The sequence below is a fragment of the Eptesicus fuscus genome, chromosome 21 (assembly GCF_027574615.1).
Source record: "Eptesicus fuscus isolate TK198812 chromosome 21, DD_ASM_mEF_20220401, whole genome shotgun sequence".
Classification (NCBI taxonomy): domain Eukaryota; kingdom Metazoa; phylum Chordata; class Mammalia; order Chiroptera; family Vespertilionidae; genus Eptesicus; species Eptesicus fuscus.
The window spans coordinates 44559471-44575779 of NC_072493.1; the positions used below are offsets into that span (position 1 = coordinate 44559471).

At 51.1% G+C, this 16309-nt stretch overlaps 1 protein-coding gene across 3 annotated transcripts; it reads left to right on the forward strand.

The window, feature by feature from the left end:
• Positions 1 to 1662: 1662 nt before the first annotated feature.
• LOC103297734 (myelin-associated glycoprotein) lies at positions 1663 to 14712 on the forward strand. 3 transcript variants are annotated; one of them, XR_003613379.2, is made up of 7 exons: positions 1663 to 1747; positions 3488 to 3841; positions 4565 to 4813; positions 5155 to 5436; positions 6354 to 6456; positions 12931 to 13478; positions 14637 to 14712. XR_003613379.2 is itself a non-coding variant. In XM_028129401.2 (6 exons), exons 1-6 carry the CDS (start codon positions 1723 to 1725, stop codon positions 13151 to 13153), a joined length of 1236 nt encoding a protein of 411 aa, XP_027985202.2. In that variant the 5' UTR covers positions 1663 to 1722; the 3' UTR covers positions 13154 to 13651. The 3 variants fall into 3 exon arrangements, 2 of the variants coding, with proteins under 2 accessions (XP_027985202.2, XP_054567285.1); XM_028129401.2 differs by lacking the exon at positions 14637 to 14712 and having other exon boundaries at positions 12931 to 13651; XM_054711310.1 differs by lacking the exon at positions 14637 to 14712 and having other exon boundaries at positions 12937 to 13651.
• Positions 14713 to 16309: the final 1597 nt, after the last annotated feature.

Genomic DNA, 16309 nt, shown 5'->3' on the forward strand with positions numbered 1-16309 from the left:
ATGGCCACCCCTAAATATAAAAAAGGCAGGGAAATACAGGTTTGTTTTTTAAAGAGCAGGAGACTTGATCACCTGAATAAATTTGGAATAATGAGGCACAGGAGGGTTGATATCATATAGAAAACTCTTCGGGACAGCCTGAGACATTGCCGTAAAAGATATGGTCAGATAGGGAGCTGAAGGGTCAGAGAAAGACGGCTTTCTGGTTGTGGATATTTTTTAATGCTACCATGAGGAAGTTCCATTTGATCTGGATTTGAACAGAGTGGTAGGATTTGAACGTAGGCAGAGGAGAGAGTTGCAGAAGGTTACCATGAAAAGGGCAATGGCCCAAATAAACACACAGAGGTAGGAATATATGACGTATGTTTGGAATCAGTCCCTTTAAAATATATATATATATAAAATAAAAGAATAATATGCAAATTGACCATCACTCCAACACACAAGATGGCCAGCAGGGGAAGGCAGTTGGAAGGGACCAGGTCTGCAAGGGAGGGCAGTTGGGGGCAATCAAGCCTGCAGGGGAGGGCAGTTAGGGGTGACCAGGCCGGCAGAGGAGGGAAGTTGGGGGCAACCGGGCCTGCAGGGAAGGGCAGTTGGGGGGAACCAGGCCTGCAGGGGAGGGCAGTTAGGGGTGACCAGGCCTGCAGGGGAGGGCAGTTAGGGGCAAACAGGCTGGCAGGGGAGTGGTTAGGGGGTGATCAGTCTGGCAGGCAGAAGTGGTTAGGGGCAATCAGGAAGGCAGGCAGGCGAGCAGTTGGGAGCCAGCAGTCCTGGATTGTGAGAGGGCAGTCAGACATCCCTCGAGGGGTCCCAGATTGGAGAGGGTTCAGGCTGGGCTGAGGGACACACACACCCTCCATGCACAAATTTTGTGCACTGGGCCTCTAATATATATATATTAGAGTGCCCTGGAATCAAACCATGACCTCCTGGTTCATAGATCCACCCTCAACTACTGAACCACACTGGCCAGGCTGGAATGGGTACCATTTTTCTCTTTTGCATGCAAATAATGGCATAGGTGTGGGGAGTGGGGCAGTGGAGATAGAACAAGTGTGGGGCAAAATCATGGAAAGCTCGAATGCAAAGCAAGGGAGTTTGGAATTTATCCTGTCCGCCATAGAAATGCCTTTGTGTGTGTGTGCAAATATCATAAGTATATCCCATCTTCTTACCCCCACCCCATAGTCACCATGCCAGCTGAGGCCACGTCATCTTTGTCCTGAACTCCTGTGTCCTCCTCAGTGCACACCCAGAGGGACCTTTATAATGCCCAAAGCTGCTCCCCATGGTTCAAAACCTTTCCGTGATTTGCATTTCTTCCCCATTGACTTGGGAGAGAGGCCAAGCTCCTCAGCCTGGCATTTGAGGCTCTTTAAGGGGGGAAGGAGCTGAGTGAAGATGCTAGGAGAGAGAAGAAAGCAGACATGGTGTAGCGGCTCCACAGAGAGCCATGGGGACTCTCCTCTCTTCTCGAAGCTCCTGGTGGTTGTTTAAATGAAGCTCCCCGTTCACAAGATGAACAGACCTTCAGGGTGATGGAAGAGACAATAGCCCCTAGTAAGAAGTGAGTCTGTTTCTGCCCCAACCTGTGTCGCTCACTGCTGCATTCCTCCTCACCCATTCCAAATCCTTCCCTCCAGATGGATCGGAGATCAGAGCTAGCGGCAGCATAGATGCTGGTCCTCTCCTGTCCCTGAGATCCTGCTGCTGCTGATGGCACTACCGCGGTTATGGTTGGGTAAGTGGAAGGAAAGGCAGAGTGGGAGGAGGTATCTCAGGTATCCAAGAATGCTCTGGGATGGAGGTGAGTGGTGGTGTAAGATGAGAAAGGCTGAGGTCGGGAAAAGTGGTGAGGACCTAAAGAATTAAGTACTTGATAAATAAGTAATAAAGAATCCCATGTGCACATTCTGTGACCCACCACATGTCCCATTTCATCTACCCAACCGCCCCCTGAGGAATTATTATGCCCATTTGACAGATGAAGACACGGGCTTTGAGAGATTAAGCAACTTGCCCTAAGTCCCTGGAAATTTTGCTAGTGGAACCCAACTTGACTCGTAGTTCCATTTTAGAACCAAGATGATAAGTGTGCCCACATCTGCTCTCTCAACATCATCCTGTATGATGAGCATTATTAGGTCGAATCTTAGAGAAGAGACACAGCACAGTGGCCCAGAACTGTGTCACGACCCACAGATGTGATGTCTCAGAGTAGCAGACTTCATGTGTGAAAAGCTGGGTCCTGGTCCTGATGATGCTACTCCTTTCTCTATTACATGGGACTATGTCCTTAATCTCTCTGAACCTCATTTTCCCAGACGTCTAGGGGACTAATAATAAAACTATTATGAGAATGGCTTAAGCTGATTTCTATGAAGGCATAGAAAATCTATATGCACTTACTCAAAAACCATAGTTCTAGCCCTAGCCACTTTGGCTCAGAGGATAGAGCATCAGCCTGCGGACCGAAGGGTCCCAGGTTTGATTCTGGTCAAGGACACATACCTCGGTTACAGCCTCTTCCCTGGTCTGGACCCTGGTCAGGGCTCACGCAGGAGGCAACCAATCCAAGTGTTTCTCTCACATCAGTGTTTCTCTCTGTCTTTCTCTCTTCCACTCTCTCTAAAAATCAATGGGAAAATATCCTCGGGTGAGGATTAAAAAAAACAGAAAACAGAGCTTTACATTCCAGATATTCCTATGGCCAGGGAGCCTGTGAGTAGACCTACACCATCAGAAGCTCCTGCATAGAAACCAAAGCCCACTTTCTCTCCTGGAAAGCGGCCAAAATCACAAGATACAGTTACTACCAATAACAAGAACAACAAAACAAAACAAAAAACAGCAGATGACATTATATTGGTGCAGTTTGGGAGTCCCAAGACCACCCTCAGGTTCCATGATTCACAAGAAGCACTCACAGAACTCAGCAGAATGGTTATATCCATGGTTACAGTTTATTAAAGCAAAATAATAGAGATTAAAATCAGCAGAGGGCAGAGGCATATGAGGCAGGGTCTAGGAGAGACCAGATATGAGCTTCCTGTTGTCTCCCCCAGTAGAGCTGTGCGGACGGTGCTTGCTTCTCCCAGCAACAATGGGTGGCAACATGCATGGTTTTGTTTGTTTTTTGTTTGTTTTTCTGCGGGGGCGGGAAAGAGTCTTATCCTATAGGCATGGCTGACCACCCCCATGGCCATCCTTAGCCCCCAGCCCCTACAGAAGTCAAGATGATATCGTGTGCCCCAAAGTCCCCACCTTCAATCACATTGTTAGCATATACTGTCTGTGGCCCAAGGCCTCAAGTAAACCAAGACACACTCATCATTCTGGATATTCCAAGGGCTTAAAGGTTACCTCCCAGGATCTGGGCAATGGCCAAACCTTTCTAGGATAAGGTTAATCCTTTAATGCACCATTGGGATACTGGGACACACTAGGTGAGTCTGTTTTCAACATGAATCTCTCCCCACAGGGTTACTTTCTCATGCTTTGATGGGAGTCACGAAGATACCACTGGAAGAGAACCTGTGTACCACAGTCCCTTGCAGATTAGCATTTCCCAAAGAACCTCTGGACAACTCCATGATCATGGGCTACTGGCTCAACAAAAATGTCAGCGCCCCTGTAGCTACCAATAAGTCCAATGTTATCATAGATGATCACAACAATGGGAGATTCCACATTCTTTGGAACCTTGAAGAACGAGACTGTACCCTGCTGATCCACAATGTACTCAAAAGGGACGACGCGACATACTTGTCCGCTGCAGATCTTCAAGAACAAAAGACTGCCTTCCTGAGGGAGAACATCACACTCTTCCTGTCAGGTGACGTTTAATCTCATACAATGGGTGGTTTGGAAAGGAGGAACTCCAGAAGGGGTTCTAGTAATTGTGTGGTGTCTACCTCACCAGGCACTGGGGTTAAAAAAAAAAACAAAACTTAGTGATTTAATTTTTACAACAACAATACAATGAGACAGGTACAGTTGAAATCTTTCTCTTTCTGAATCAAAATGGTAAAGAGAGAGAAAGTGACTTACCCAGCAGCAGCAAGCCAATGAGAGCTGGAGGCACAAATGATCACCGATCAGCTTGGAAGGGCAGCGCCTACAGGGAGAATTGGATTGAGAAGGAGGGAGGCAGAGTAGAAGTTGGCCTAGGAAGTCTAGGCTGGGGGACAGACAAGGGACCATAGGCCATCTAGATCCTCAGGAAATTCACTCACTTTCACCTTGAAAGTCCAGGGTTCAGGCTCAAGTTCAGGCTCAAGACCTTAAGCAAGTCTCTTTAGTTTGCTCACCTAGACAGTGGGGAATGCTCCTTTCATGCAGAGAAGACAAATATACTTATGAAAAGCTACCCAGGCTCCCTGAGGTTGGAGGAATGGGGGAGGGGCATTAAATGAGCTCATGGGTGGGAAAGCACTTTGTAACCTGAAAACGCTATGCGTCAGCGACGTGTCCATGAGGGTCCCTTGTCCCCAAGGTTTGGGTACAATACATCTCTGTCCCTCAGACCTGACTCAGAAACCAGAGCTCTACATTCCAGATATTCCTATGGCCAGAGCGTCTGTGACCTTGACCTGCACCATCAGAAGCTCCTGCATAGCAGCCAAAGCCCGTTTCCTCTCCTGGAAAGAGCCTGCCACGTCCTTCAACACCGATGGCTCCAGAAACTCCTCCGTCTCTTCCTCGGTGCTGCACTTCACACCAAAGCCCAAGGACCGTGGCACCACACTGCAGTGCTACTTGAACTTCCCTCTATCTAACTCGACCGCTGTCAGGTTCCCAGTGATCAGTGAGTGCTGGTGGGCAAGGGAAGATCCAGAGTCTGAGAGAAATGATAACCCCAAGAGAAACCCCTGAGGCCTCATAGGAAGGGAAGGGACATCTGGGGAGCAGTCACATCTTAACCTTGGCCTCTGGGGCTGAAAGGTCAGAGGTAAGAGCTGAGCCCAAGTCTGAGAAAGATGAGAGAGGATGGAAGGGGAACTGCTCTGAACTCCAGCCCCTCTGAGCTTCCAGAAAGTCTTACTGCAGCTCCTGTTGAATCATAAATGAGGGGAAGGCTGGGTCCTGGAGGAAGTGGAAAAGGGAAATCAGGGTGCCTTGGTGACTCCTGGCCCTCCCTCCCCACAGTGCCCGCCACACTGTTGTATTACGTGTGTTCCTTGGAGAAGATTCCGCAGTGCAACTGCTCTTTCTACGGTATCCCCACACCCTTCGTGCAGTGGCTTATGGACGGTGTTCCTGTGATAAAGAAAAACATGAGTGACACCTTCCAGGTGACGACCACCATAACTGCCCCCTGGGCTAACAGCACCATCAGATTTACTGGGAAGCCGGAAGAAGTCATGAGCCTTCGCTGTGAGGGGAAGAACAAATATGGAATCCAAGAGGCAAGCATCTTCCTGGTACCAGGTAAGTATACAGGGGTCTAGTGACTGGGCTAGAATGACAACACCTAGGGACTGGGATGAGGATGGGCACGGGGACGAAAGGAAGAAGAGCATCTCAGACTTCACAAGCTGGGCTGATGGCTGCGAGCATAGTGGCGGTGGTGGGAGCCTCTCTTGCCTCCCTGGCAGTGCTAAGGATGTCTGACTGTGGCTTAGGCCCACTCTCCATGGGCCTAACATTTTAGTGTTAATTTCATGGGTCAGCAGTTCAGGTACGGTCCAGCTGGATGATTCTTCTGCTTCCCTTGGCATCACTGACGTCACCTGGTGTAGTATTCAGCTAGCAGCTGGGCTGTGCAGGAGAGCCCAGAATGCCTTCACTCACATGCCCAGCATTTTGATGGGGGACAGCCAGAAAGCTGGGCCAGCTGGACCCCTGTCCCTTTCCCTGTAGCCTCAGGGCCTCGCATCTCTTCCAAGGCTGAAGTTGCCAGTCGTCTCTACGGTGAGGCCTGGAATTGACCGAGCATCACTTCCGCCATATTCTGACAGTCATAGGCTAGCCAAGATTCAAGGGGAGAGGAAACAGACCCTCGCTCTCCATGGGAGGAGCACCCAAAATCCGCAGCCATCTTTGAATCTGCCACAGGAACATGTGGACCACAGATTGAGTGTCAGACTTAAACAACAGAGACTTGTTTCCTCAGAGCTCTGGAGGCTGGAAGTCCAAGATTTAAGTGTCAGCAGGGTTGGTTTCTCCTAAGGCCTCTCTCCTTGGCTTGTAAATGGTTAGCCTCTGGCTGCCTCTTCACATGGTTATTCCTCTCTGCATAGACCTGAAGTCTATGGGTGGGTGGGGTGATGCCCTCCTACCCAGTGTCTTCCTTTCACAGCCTTAGGAGAAAAAACAACAACACTCTTGCTTCCCTCTGATTCCAGATGAGAGTTCAGTTCCCATATTGTTCGTGAAAGGGCTGATCCAGGGCATCGTGTATGGAGTCATTATTCCAGCACTATTCTACTTCTTCCTTGTCCTTCTTCTGTGAGTATCAAGTTAAAGCTTATCAGCATGCCTTTCCCCAAACCTAATACACTTACTTATTTACTAGAGGCCCAGTGCACAAAAATTCATGCACTCAGGGCTGGGAGGGGGGTCCCTCAGCCTGGCCTGCACCCTCTCGCAGGCTGGGATCCCTCAAGGGATGTCCACCTGCCGGCTTAGGCCCACTTCCTGGGGGATTGGGCCTAAGCTGACAGTCAGACATCCCTCTGGCAGCCCGGGAGCCCTCAGGGGAAGCCCAACTGATGGCTTAGGCCCGCTCCCCATGGAGAGTGGGCCTAAGCCACAGTCAGACATCCTTAGCACTGCCAGGGAGGCAAGAGAGGCTCCCACCACCGCCACTATGCTCGCAGCCATCAGCCCAGCTTGTGGCTGAGTGGAGCTCCCCCTGTGGAAGTGCACTGACCACCAGGGGGCAGCTTCTGTGTTGAGTGTCTGCCCCCTGGTGGTCAGTGCGTGTCATAGCAACCGGCCATTCCGCCATTAGGGTCAATTTGCATATTACCCTTTTATTATATAGGATTCATTTATTTTATATGTTTTTATTGATTTTTTTAGAGAGAAAGGAAGGGAGAGAGAGATACAAATATTGGTCAGCTGCCTCCTACACACCCCTTACTGGGGGTCAAGCCTACAACCTGCGTATGTGCCCTCACCCAGAATCGAACCAGTGACCTCTTGGTGCATGGATGATGCTTAACCAATTGAGCCACACTGGCAGGGACTTATTTTTGTTCTTTATGTACTTCCTTATAATTCCTCCAGTTTATTCTATTGTGTCTACCCTCTTGTTATGGATTTGTATTATTAAATTAAGTTATTCTTCTTTTCCAATATTTGCCTTTAAGGCTATAAATTTTCCTCTAAGAATAACTTAAGCTGCATCTCACAAATTTTAATATAAAATATTTTATTACCACTTAGTTAAAACATTTTAATTTCCATTATGATTTTTGATCCAATGATATTTTTAGATACATCAGTACTTTCTAATAACCCTCATTTCTTTATTTCTAGCTTAAGTCTAGTAAGTTCAGAGGATATATACAATGTATGATTTCAGTTTTTTGTTTTCTTTGTTTGGTACAATTTTTGTTTAGTTTTTATAAATATTCCATGTCGATTTGAAAATAATGTGTATTCTACACTTGGTGAATTCAGTGATATATATAGAGAGAGAAAGATAGATAGATAGATAGATAGATACTTTAAATCAAGTTAATTAATCATGTTGTTTAAACTTCTTGAGCTGTATTGTGACTTCTGCTTGGTGAGCCCCTCTTCACTTAGTCTCCCATTTCTGTTCCCTCCTCTTACCTGGCCGATGTTTATTCATCATTTAGTACTCAGCCCATAGCTCTTCCATCATGAGCTCTAGGAAACCTTCCCTGGCACCTGGGTTGGGCATCTTTTAATGTCTCCCATAGCCATCTGAGCTTTGGAGTACTCACACTAATAATGCTTTCACCCTGATATGACTAAGTGTGGATATCTTTTTATGTTTGTTCATTTGTTTGCTGTTATTTATATTTGGGGGCCTCTTTAATCTGTGTTTTTTGGTGTCTTTTATAAATTTTGAAAAATTCTCAATCTTTGGTTCTTTATATATTGCCTCTGTCCTTCCCTTTCACTGTGGGGTTCTCATAATATACTTGTCAAACTTTCTTTCAATCCTTTTTTATCTAACTCTGTAGTTTTGTATTTTCCAGCATGTATACAAGTAAACAAGTACTAAGTTAAAAGGTTTATACAAGGAAGATACTAAGGGAGCCCTATCCCTTCAATATTTCCATCCTTAAGTGGGGACAGAGCATCAGAAATGCTTCAGCTTATCCCTGGTCAGCCCTCTCCAACCTAGTACTCTGTCAGTTTTATAAATTAGTTTATTTCTTCCACAGCCCCCTTGTCTCCTCCCCCTCTCACTCTCAACAGCAAGTTTTACCTATACTTAACAGGAAAAAAGCAACTCCCAACACCTACAAAGTTATTGCCATTAGTGCTGATGATTCACTCCTGGTCTTTCTCAGAGAAAGAGGTATTCCTCTTCCTGTCTGAGGTTAGCTCCACCTCCTTTGCTTGGGAATCCATCTCCTCCACACTTGATTAATCATCCCTTCTCTCTCCTAAATTTTCAATCATTCTTTTTTTACTGGCTCTTTCTCTGAAGGATAATACAAACATGCCCAAATCTTTCCCACCTGAGTCCTACAAACTCCCTCTATATACCATCAAATGTTTTGTTTGTTTAAATATATTTTTATTGATTTCAGAGAAGAAGGGAGAAGGAGAGAGAGGTAGAAACATCAATGATGAAAGAGAATCCTTGATTGGCTGCCTCCTGCACGCCCCACACTGGGGATCAAGCCTGCGAACCAGGCATATGCCCTGTATCATAGGTCAGTCAACGCTCAACCACTGAGCCGTGCCAGCTGGGCCAAATATTTTCGTTTTGAGAGAATAGCTTACACCCATTGCCGCATCCTCATCACCGTTACACTCTTCAATCCACTGCCATCAGCTCTCCAGCACCATGCCCACAAAGTGGCATTGTCTAAAGCAATCAGTTATCCTTATCCTCAAAACCCAATTGCAAATGTTCTGTCCCTCTTGTTCACCTTTAGCTGGCATTTATGATTTGGGTGGGTGGGGTGATGCCCTCCTACCCAGTGTCTTCCTTTCACAGCAAAGGACATTGGCAGAGCCATCTGCTGAAAGTGATGTGGGTCAGAGCAGGGGTCAGGAGTAGGGAATTTAAGAAGAGCGGTGATGGTGTGAGGCGTGGTTGCAATAGGCACTGAGGGGAATAAATGGGATCTGTACAATGACAAGGAAGACCGTTAGTGAGCAGCAGTGAAGATCCGATGGTGACTGGAGCTTATTAATTGCCTGTGGAACCACCTGTCATGACTGGGGGACGTTTCCTCCCAGGCATGGTAAATGGAAGATAAAGAATAGATGGTGGCATTGATCCAGGTTTGGATCCCTGTAGGCAGAGTGCTGTCAAAGGCTGATTATATGGGTGGCGAGGGAGGCAAGGAGAGCGGAGGGAGAGAGCCCTTAGAGCAGGTAACCATTTACCCACTGGGGTAGGGAAGGAAGAGAAACCAAGACAGATGCTGGAGCATGTGAGGTCTTGGGAATGAAGCTTCCACCTGTGAGATCAAAGACCAGGAACACAGGATTGGAAGGCAAACACAAGAAAACCTGAGGGGATAGAACTACGCAGATCATGAGATATTGGGACTGAAAGTTTCAGAGGTGGAAATGTTTGGGGGGATAACGGCCCCTTGGCAGTTGAGGGAGACAAGTCTCATTAGACAGGACGGTTCCACTTGTGAGCAGTAAGAACAGAACTCCTGCCTGGCTGGCGCGGCTCAGTGGTTGAGCGTCGACCTATGAACCAGAAGGTCACGGTTCAATTCCTGGTCAGGGTACATGCCCAGGTTGTGGGCTCCATCCCCAGGAGGGGGTGTGCAGGAAGCAGCCGATCAATGAGTCTCTCCCATCATTGATGTTTCTTTCTCTCCCTCTCTCCTTTTCTCTCTGAAATCAATAAAAATATGTATTTTTTAAGAAGAGCAGAACTCTACAAGTTCAAGGAAAAAGAGAACAGTTCTGGTTATTGGTCGCTATGTCACTACCCCCAGAACTTGGTGACTTTAAACAATGATCATTTTAGTGTTAATTTCATGGGTCAGCAGTTCAGGTACGGTCCAGCTGGATGATTCTTCTGCTTCCCTTGGCATCACTGACGTCACCTGGTGTCGTATTCAGCTATCAGCTGGGCTGCGCAGGAGAGTCCAGAATGCCTTCACTCACATGCCCGGCATTTTGATGGGGGACAGCCAGAAAGCTGGGCCAGCTGGACCCCTGTCCCTTTCCCTGTAGCCTCAGGGCCTCTCATCTCTTCCAAGGCTAAAGTTGCCAGTCGTCTCTACGGTGAGGCCTGGAATTGACCGAGCATCACTTCCGCCATATTCTGACAGTCATAGGCTAGCCAAGATTCAAGGGGAGAGGAAACAGACCCTCGCTCTCCATGGGAGGAGCACCAAAAATCCGCAGCCATCTTTGAATCTGCCACAGAAACCTGTGGCCCACAGGTTAAGTGTCAGACATAAACAACAGAGACTTGTTTCCTCAGAGCTCTGGAGGCTGGAAGTCCAAGATTTAAGTGTCAGCAGGGTTGGTTTCTCCTAAGGCCTCTCTCCTTGGCTTGTAAATGGTTAGCCTCTGGCTGCCTCTTCACATGGTTATTCCTCTCTGCACACATGCCCCTGCTGTCTCTCCCTCTTCTTATGAAGACACCTGTCGTGTTGGATTAGGACTCCAGTTAATCACCATCTCCAAGGACAGTTGACCCTTGAACAACAGGTTTGAACTGTGTGTGGCTCCACTTATTTGCAGATTTCGATTGACCCACACAGTTCAAACCCTCATTGTTCAGGGGTCAACTGTACAGTCATATGGCGTAGGGCCCATTCATAGGACCTCATTTAAAGGCCCTGTCTCCAAATGGTTACATCCGGAGGGGCTGGGTGTTGGACCTTCCACATATGGATTTGAGGGCAGGGACACAATTCAGCCCACAGCAGGAAGTATCTGTACTTCAGGCCTGACTGGATCCAGGCAGGCAAATGATGCCCCCATCTCTGGAGGTTCTCTCCACCTTGTGGGCAGATGGCCCACAGCAGCCCCAAGTGCACATCCTCCTAACTTGGCAACCAGCTGAGAGAGAAGCTGTTTTTCTCTTGGTGATAGATCCATCCCAGTAGTGATGCTGGTTGTCCCTGCTAGAGTCACAGGCCCATCCTGGACCAATAGCCATGCTCACACGGGCGGGCGAGGTACTTTGATGAGCCTATCCAACGTCTGCTTACCCTGCCTTGTTCGTTCCCATGGAAACCACAAGAAAAGCTCCTAGCCACAGTTCCTCCTTACTCCTTGCACCTCCTGAGTGACCCTGGTGCCTCCTCGTGTGACCTTGCGTGGCATGGCATGACCACTCTTCTGGGAATTGTAACTGTCTTTTCTTTTCTTTTCATTTTATATATATTTTTATTGATTTCAGAGAGGAAGGGATATGGAGAGAGAGATGAAAACACCAATGATGAGAGAGAATCATTGATCAGCTGCCTCCTGCATGCCCCCTGCTGGGGATCAAGCCCACAACCTGGGCATATGTCCTTGACCAGAATCGAACCCAGTACCCTTCAGGCCAACACTCTATCCACTGAGCCAAACCGGCTAGGGTCGTAACTCTCTTTCCAATGGCAGTTGTCTTCTGATCTATTGGCCTCACCATAGCCAAATACAAATAAACCCCCAGTTACTTTTTAAAACAGCTCTAGAAGAACCAGCCTGGGCAAAGCAGGGGGACCACTGCAGTTGCCAGGGTAACCAATGGCACGCCCACACAGCAGAACACTACACAGCTGTATAGATGGAGGAAGCACTCCATGCACTGATATGCACAAATATCCCAGAAATCTATACATATAAAAGCCTAAGCGACCAGAATACCAGGATGACGAGAACAACTGGTCATTTTGACGCATACTGACTACCAGGGGGCAGATGCTCAATGTAGGAGCTGCCTCCTGGTGGTCAGTGCACTCCCATAGCCAACCTCGCGCGGCTGGCCAACCTTCTTCGGTCCCTCTCCCATCTGGCAGACCCTGGCCAGCAGCCAGCGACCAGCAGGAAGGCCCTGATTGGCCCTGATTGTCCGCCAGGCCTAAGGACCCCGCCCATTCATGAATTTCATGCACTGGGCCTCTAGTATTAAGAGAAAGAAGAGAGATACCAACAAAGATTTGTCCAGGAAAAGAAGCCCACTATACTCAAATCAAGACACTAAAAGGCTATCTGGCCAGCATAGGTTAGTGGTTGAGTGTCCACTATGAACCAGGAGGTCATGGTTCGATTCCCGGTCAGGGCACATGCTTGGGTTTTGGGTTCGATCCCCCGGTGGGGGGGTGGGGGGCATGCAGGAGGCAGCCAACTGATGATGCTCTCTCGTCATTGATGTGTCCATCGCTCTCTCTCCCTCTCCCGTCCTCTCTGGAGTCAATAAGAATATGTCTATTTTCAGAAGACTTTAGAAGGCTGGGAGGGAAGCAGCAGGAAGATGAAGTCATGAAGGGCCACCAGGTGGGAGGGCTGAGACTTTGTCCTGGGCGCTCTTGGAGCTCTGAGAAGACTGAGCAAGGGAGGGGCAGGGGCAGCTCTGGGCAGGAGGCCCGGAAAGAGGCTGGGAAGAGGGTCCAGGCCAAAAGGTGGGTATTTGTACCCCCATCTGATGAAGGGAGGGGAGGGCTGGTCACAGAGCCCACAAATGGAGGAAGACTCAGTCTTCTGGCCTCCACCCAGGGCTCTGTCTGGTAAGGGGAAGCGGCGGAGGAGGGGGGAGCGGGGGGAGACTGACCACAGCATTAACCACAAGGTTCGTTGCCTTAGAATCAGGTTTCTTAAGTGGTGGGTGAAGCGTCAAATCCCCAAGGAGGAAGAGGCCCTGATCCTCAAGAAGCCAGAGCTGCTGGAGGAGCCGGAAACGTCCAAGGAGACTAAAGACACAACCTCGACCAGCTGGGCCGGAGAGAAGTCCCTGGAGCGGCTGGAGCCCAGGCCGTCCACCAGCCAGGAGGCTGCACTGCTGCGGCCCTCAACGAGCGCTCTTTAGAAACGGAGATGCCCCGGGCCCCCTGGACCCTTCCGCCCTGGACCCCAGGGCTGGACCGCAGCTCATTCCAAGGCCTGGCGGCCAGCACAGGGAACCAGGGCTGGGCCTCAACAGCCACTGTCTGCTCTTCAAGCTGAGCTCCCCTTCCAGCAGCCCAGCCCCTGGCCCCAGAGGAGGCCACTCCATCCCGGCACCACTGCTCGGCCCGGGGCGAAGAGGAAATGCTAGGAAGGGAGCTCAGGCTGCTGGAACCACGGTCCGCAGACCGGGTGGTTTACACAACAGAAGGCAGTTTTCCATGATCCTGGACCCTGGTGAGATGAGGGTGAGTCTGAGGTGAAGGTGTCGGCAGGGTGGGTTCCCCTGAGGCCCCTCCTTGGCTTGCAGGTGGCCAGATTCTCTCTGTGTCCTCCCGGGGTCCCCCTCCCTCTCCGTGCCTCTGTGTCCTCTCCTCTCCTCTTAAGGAAATCAGCCCTATTGGAGTAGGGCCCACCCTAATGGCCGCATTTTATCTTAATTCTCCCTTCAAAGGCCCTGCGTCCAAATACAGTCTCATTCTGAGGTCCTGGGGTTAGGGCTTCATCGTATAAATTTGGGGGGGACACAATTCAGCCCATACAGAGGCTTCCAGGAGCTGGCTGGGTCCCTCCATTGCTGGGAGACCTGAGGAGGGGATGGAAGGCCCAAATCCGGTTCTCAGGACAGATGGTGACATTGTAGAGCCACCGCCTAGTCAGACCAGCACAAACCTGCAGAAAGGGGGAGTGGGGTGATGAGAGGCCAGCTAGGCGCTCCCCCATTCAGCCCAGGCCTCCGAGCACAGGCCTCCTGTCAGCCATGTCCAACGGGCCCACTCCCTGCCCCGAGGAGCAGGTAGGAAACACGGAGGCCCCTGGGGCACAGGAACGGACTCTTGCTGGTGCAGAGGCCGGGAGGGCACTGTGACCCCAGAGTGACAGCGACCCTCCCACAGCCGTGGGGCACCACCATCCAACCCGGCCGCAGCGCCGCTACAGGGACAGACCCGCAGGAAGGAAGGGCTGAGACACCGAAAAAGCAAAGCGAAACCAAGCAAACAGAGGTCTCTCTGTGGGGGCCTTGGGGCTCCTGAGACCTCATCCTCCACGCTCTGCTCTGCACAAAGGGAAACTGAGGCTCCCGATGCCTCAGGCCACACAGCAAGACTGTGCCCTGCTCAGGACCCCTGACTCCAAGGTCCCTGGTCCCCGTCCTTGGTCCTCTTCTCCTGACCTCATAGGACTCCGGTGCAGGGTCCGCAACCTCAAAACTCCACGGGGCGAGGCCGGTAACAAAAGGAGTGCAGTGGGCCTGGCGGGCCGCCTGGGGAGCAGGGGCCCACCTGCAGGGGGCGCCCGGCGGCAGCCAACCCTGCTCCCACCCCTCCCGCACCCCCCCCTGCCACCCACCTCCTGGCAGGAACGGGGACTCTATTGCCAGATCTTGTGACTTTTTTCTTTTTTAGGAGAATCTAGAGATTCAGAGTTCAGTGTGCAATGTCTGGATTCGAACATGCTGGTAATTAAAGCCGTGTTTTTAAGAAGCAGCGGGGGGTCCAAGAAAAGCCTCTCATTTGCAAATCTGATTAGAAGCCCAGAGACGGAAGGGACACCCTCTCTCCACACCCACGTCCTGCCAAAAGGAGGTGCCTCCACTCCGAAGGCAAACCCCTTGCCAAGCGCAGATGGAATCCCCAGACACTGGGCAGAGGCGTGGGTGTGGGCGGGTGAGGAGTTCTCGAGCAAAGCTTACATTCTGGAAGTGGGGCGTGCGCCGGGGGGGGGTGGGGGGGGGGGGGGGGGCACGGGGGGGGGGAGTGACTGAAAGAAAATACACACGTGAACACATGAAATCAGGGAATGGGAAATGCCGCGGAGAAAGCAAACCCGAGGCGGGACAGAAAGACACTGCCGGGAGTGGGGGTTCTGTGCAGAGCAGGATCCGCAAAGCCTTCTTGGAGGGGAGACAGACCTCCATGATAGTCTTGTGCCAGTCCGCTAGGAAGAGCACTGCAGAAGAGGGAACAGCATGTGCAAAGGCCCTGAGGCCGAAGTAAGTTTGGCTTTTTCCAGGAACAGAAAGAAGGGCAGGCAGCTGTGTGGGGCGATGTTCCGGGATCTTTGAACTCAGGAGGTGACAAAGGTGGGGGCTGGGGGGCCAGGGCGTGGGCTGCTGTGGTCGGAGCAGCCATACCTGGGGAGAAGGTGGCAGCTCAGAGCGACTTTAAACGTTCCAGCCCCCAGCTGCCCCAGACATGGAGCAGGCTCAGAGACTCTTCTCAGAGGCCTATACGAAGGACGGGACGGGACAGGACACTTCTCCTGGGGGCCAGGAGGGAGGACTATGCCAGGAGGAGGAGGAACTAGAGGTTGTTGGTGTGCTGCCAGAGTTAACACCTCCCAGGGTCTTCCTCATTCTCCTCGGTAACCCCGGGGACGGTGGGGGTTCCATCCAGCAGGGCAGGACCCCCAGGTTCTGGGAAGAGAAGTGACTTGTCCAAGGTCACACAGCCAGGCCCCCGAAAAGAATGAGTAAACGGGGTTTTTTGCACCTAAGCCTGGGACCGCCATCTCCTCGCCATTCCCAGCCCCCAGATCAGGTCTCCCAGTCCCCCCCCCCCCCCCCCCCCGCCATTCTCTTGTTCTCCTGGGGGTGAGGGTTGGGATGGAAGGAAGAAGGAAATTTCTTCCCTAAAGTCAATGTTATTCGTGAAAGTAGAGAAGCTGAACTATGTCCCACAGGAAGGAGGGGCTGGGGGCCTGGACTCCTGGGTCTGATGGACGAGGGGCTGGGGGCCTGGACTCCTGGGTCTGAGGGAGGAGGGGCTGGGAGCCTGGACTCCTGGGTCTGAGGGAGGAGGGGCTGGGGGCCTGGACTCCTGGGTCTGAGAAAGGAGGGGCTGGGGGCCTGGACTCCTGGGTCTGAGGGAGGAGGGCTGGGGGCCTGGACCCCTGGGTCTGAGGGAGGAGGGGCTGGGGGCCTGGACCCCTGGGTCTGAGGGAGGAGGGGCTGGGGGACCTGGACTCCTGGGTCTGAGGGAGGAGGGCTGGGGGCCTGGACTCCTGGGTCTGAGGGAGGAGGGCTGGGGGCCTGGGCTCCTGGGTCCGAGGGAGGCTGACATTGCACCTGAAGCAGAAG

Bases quoted from the DNA above. Each gene is read 5' to 3' on its own strand.
- LOC103297734 (XM_028129401.2), top strand. From the start codon at position 1,723: ATGGCACTACCGCGGTTATGGTTGG. The intron at 3,842-4,564 runs GTGACGTTTAAT...TCTACATTCCAG, and splicing joins CATCACACTCTTCCTGTCAG to ATATTCCTATGGCCAGAGCG. The intron at 4,814-5,154 runs GTGAGTGCTGGT...CCCTCCCCACAG, and splicing joins TGTCAGGTTCCCAGTGATCA to TGCCCGCCACACTGTTGTAT.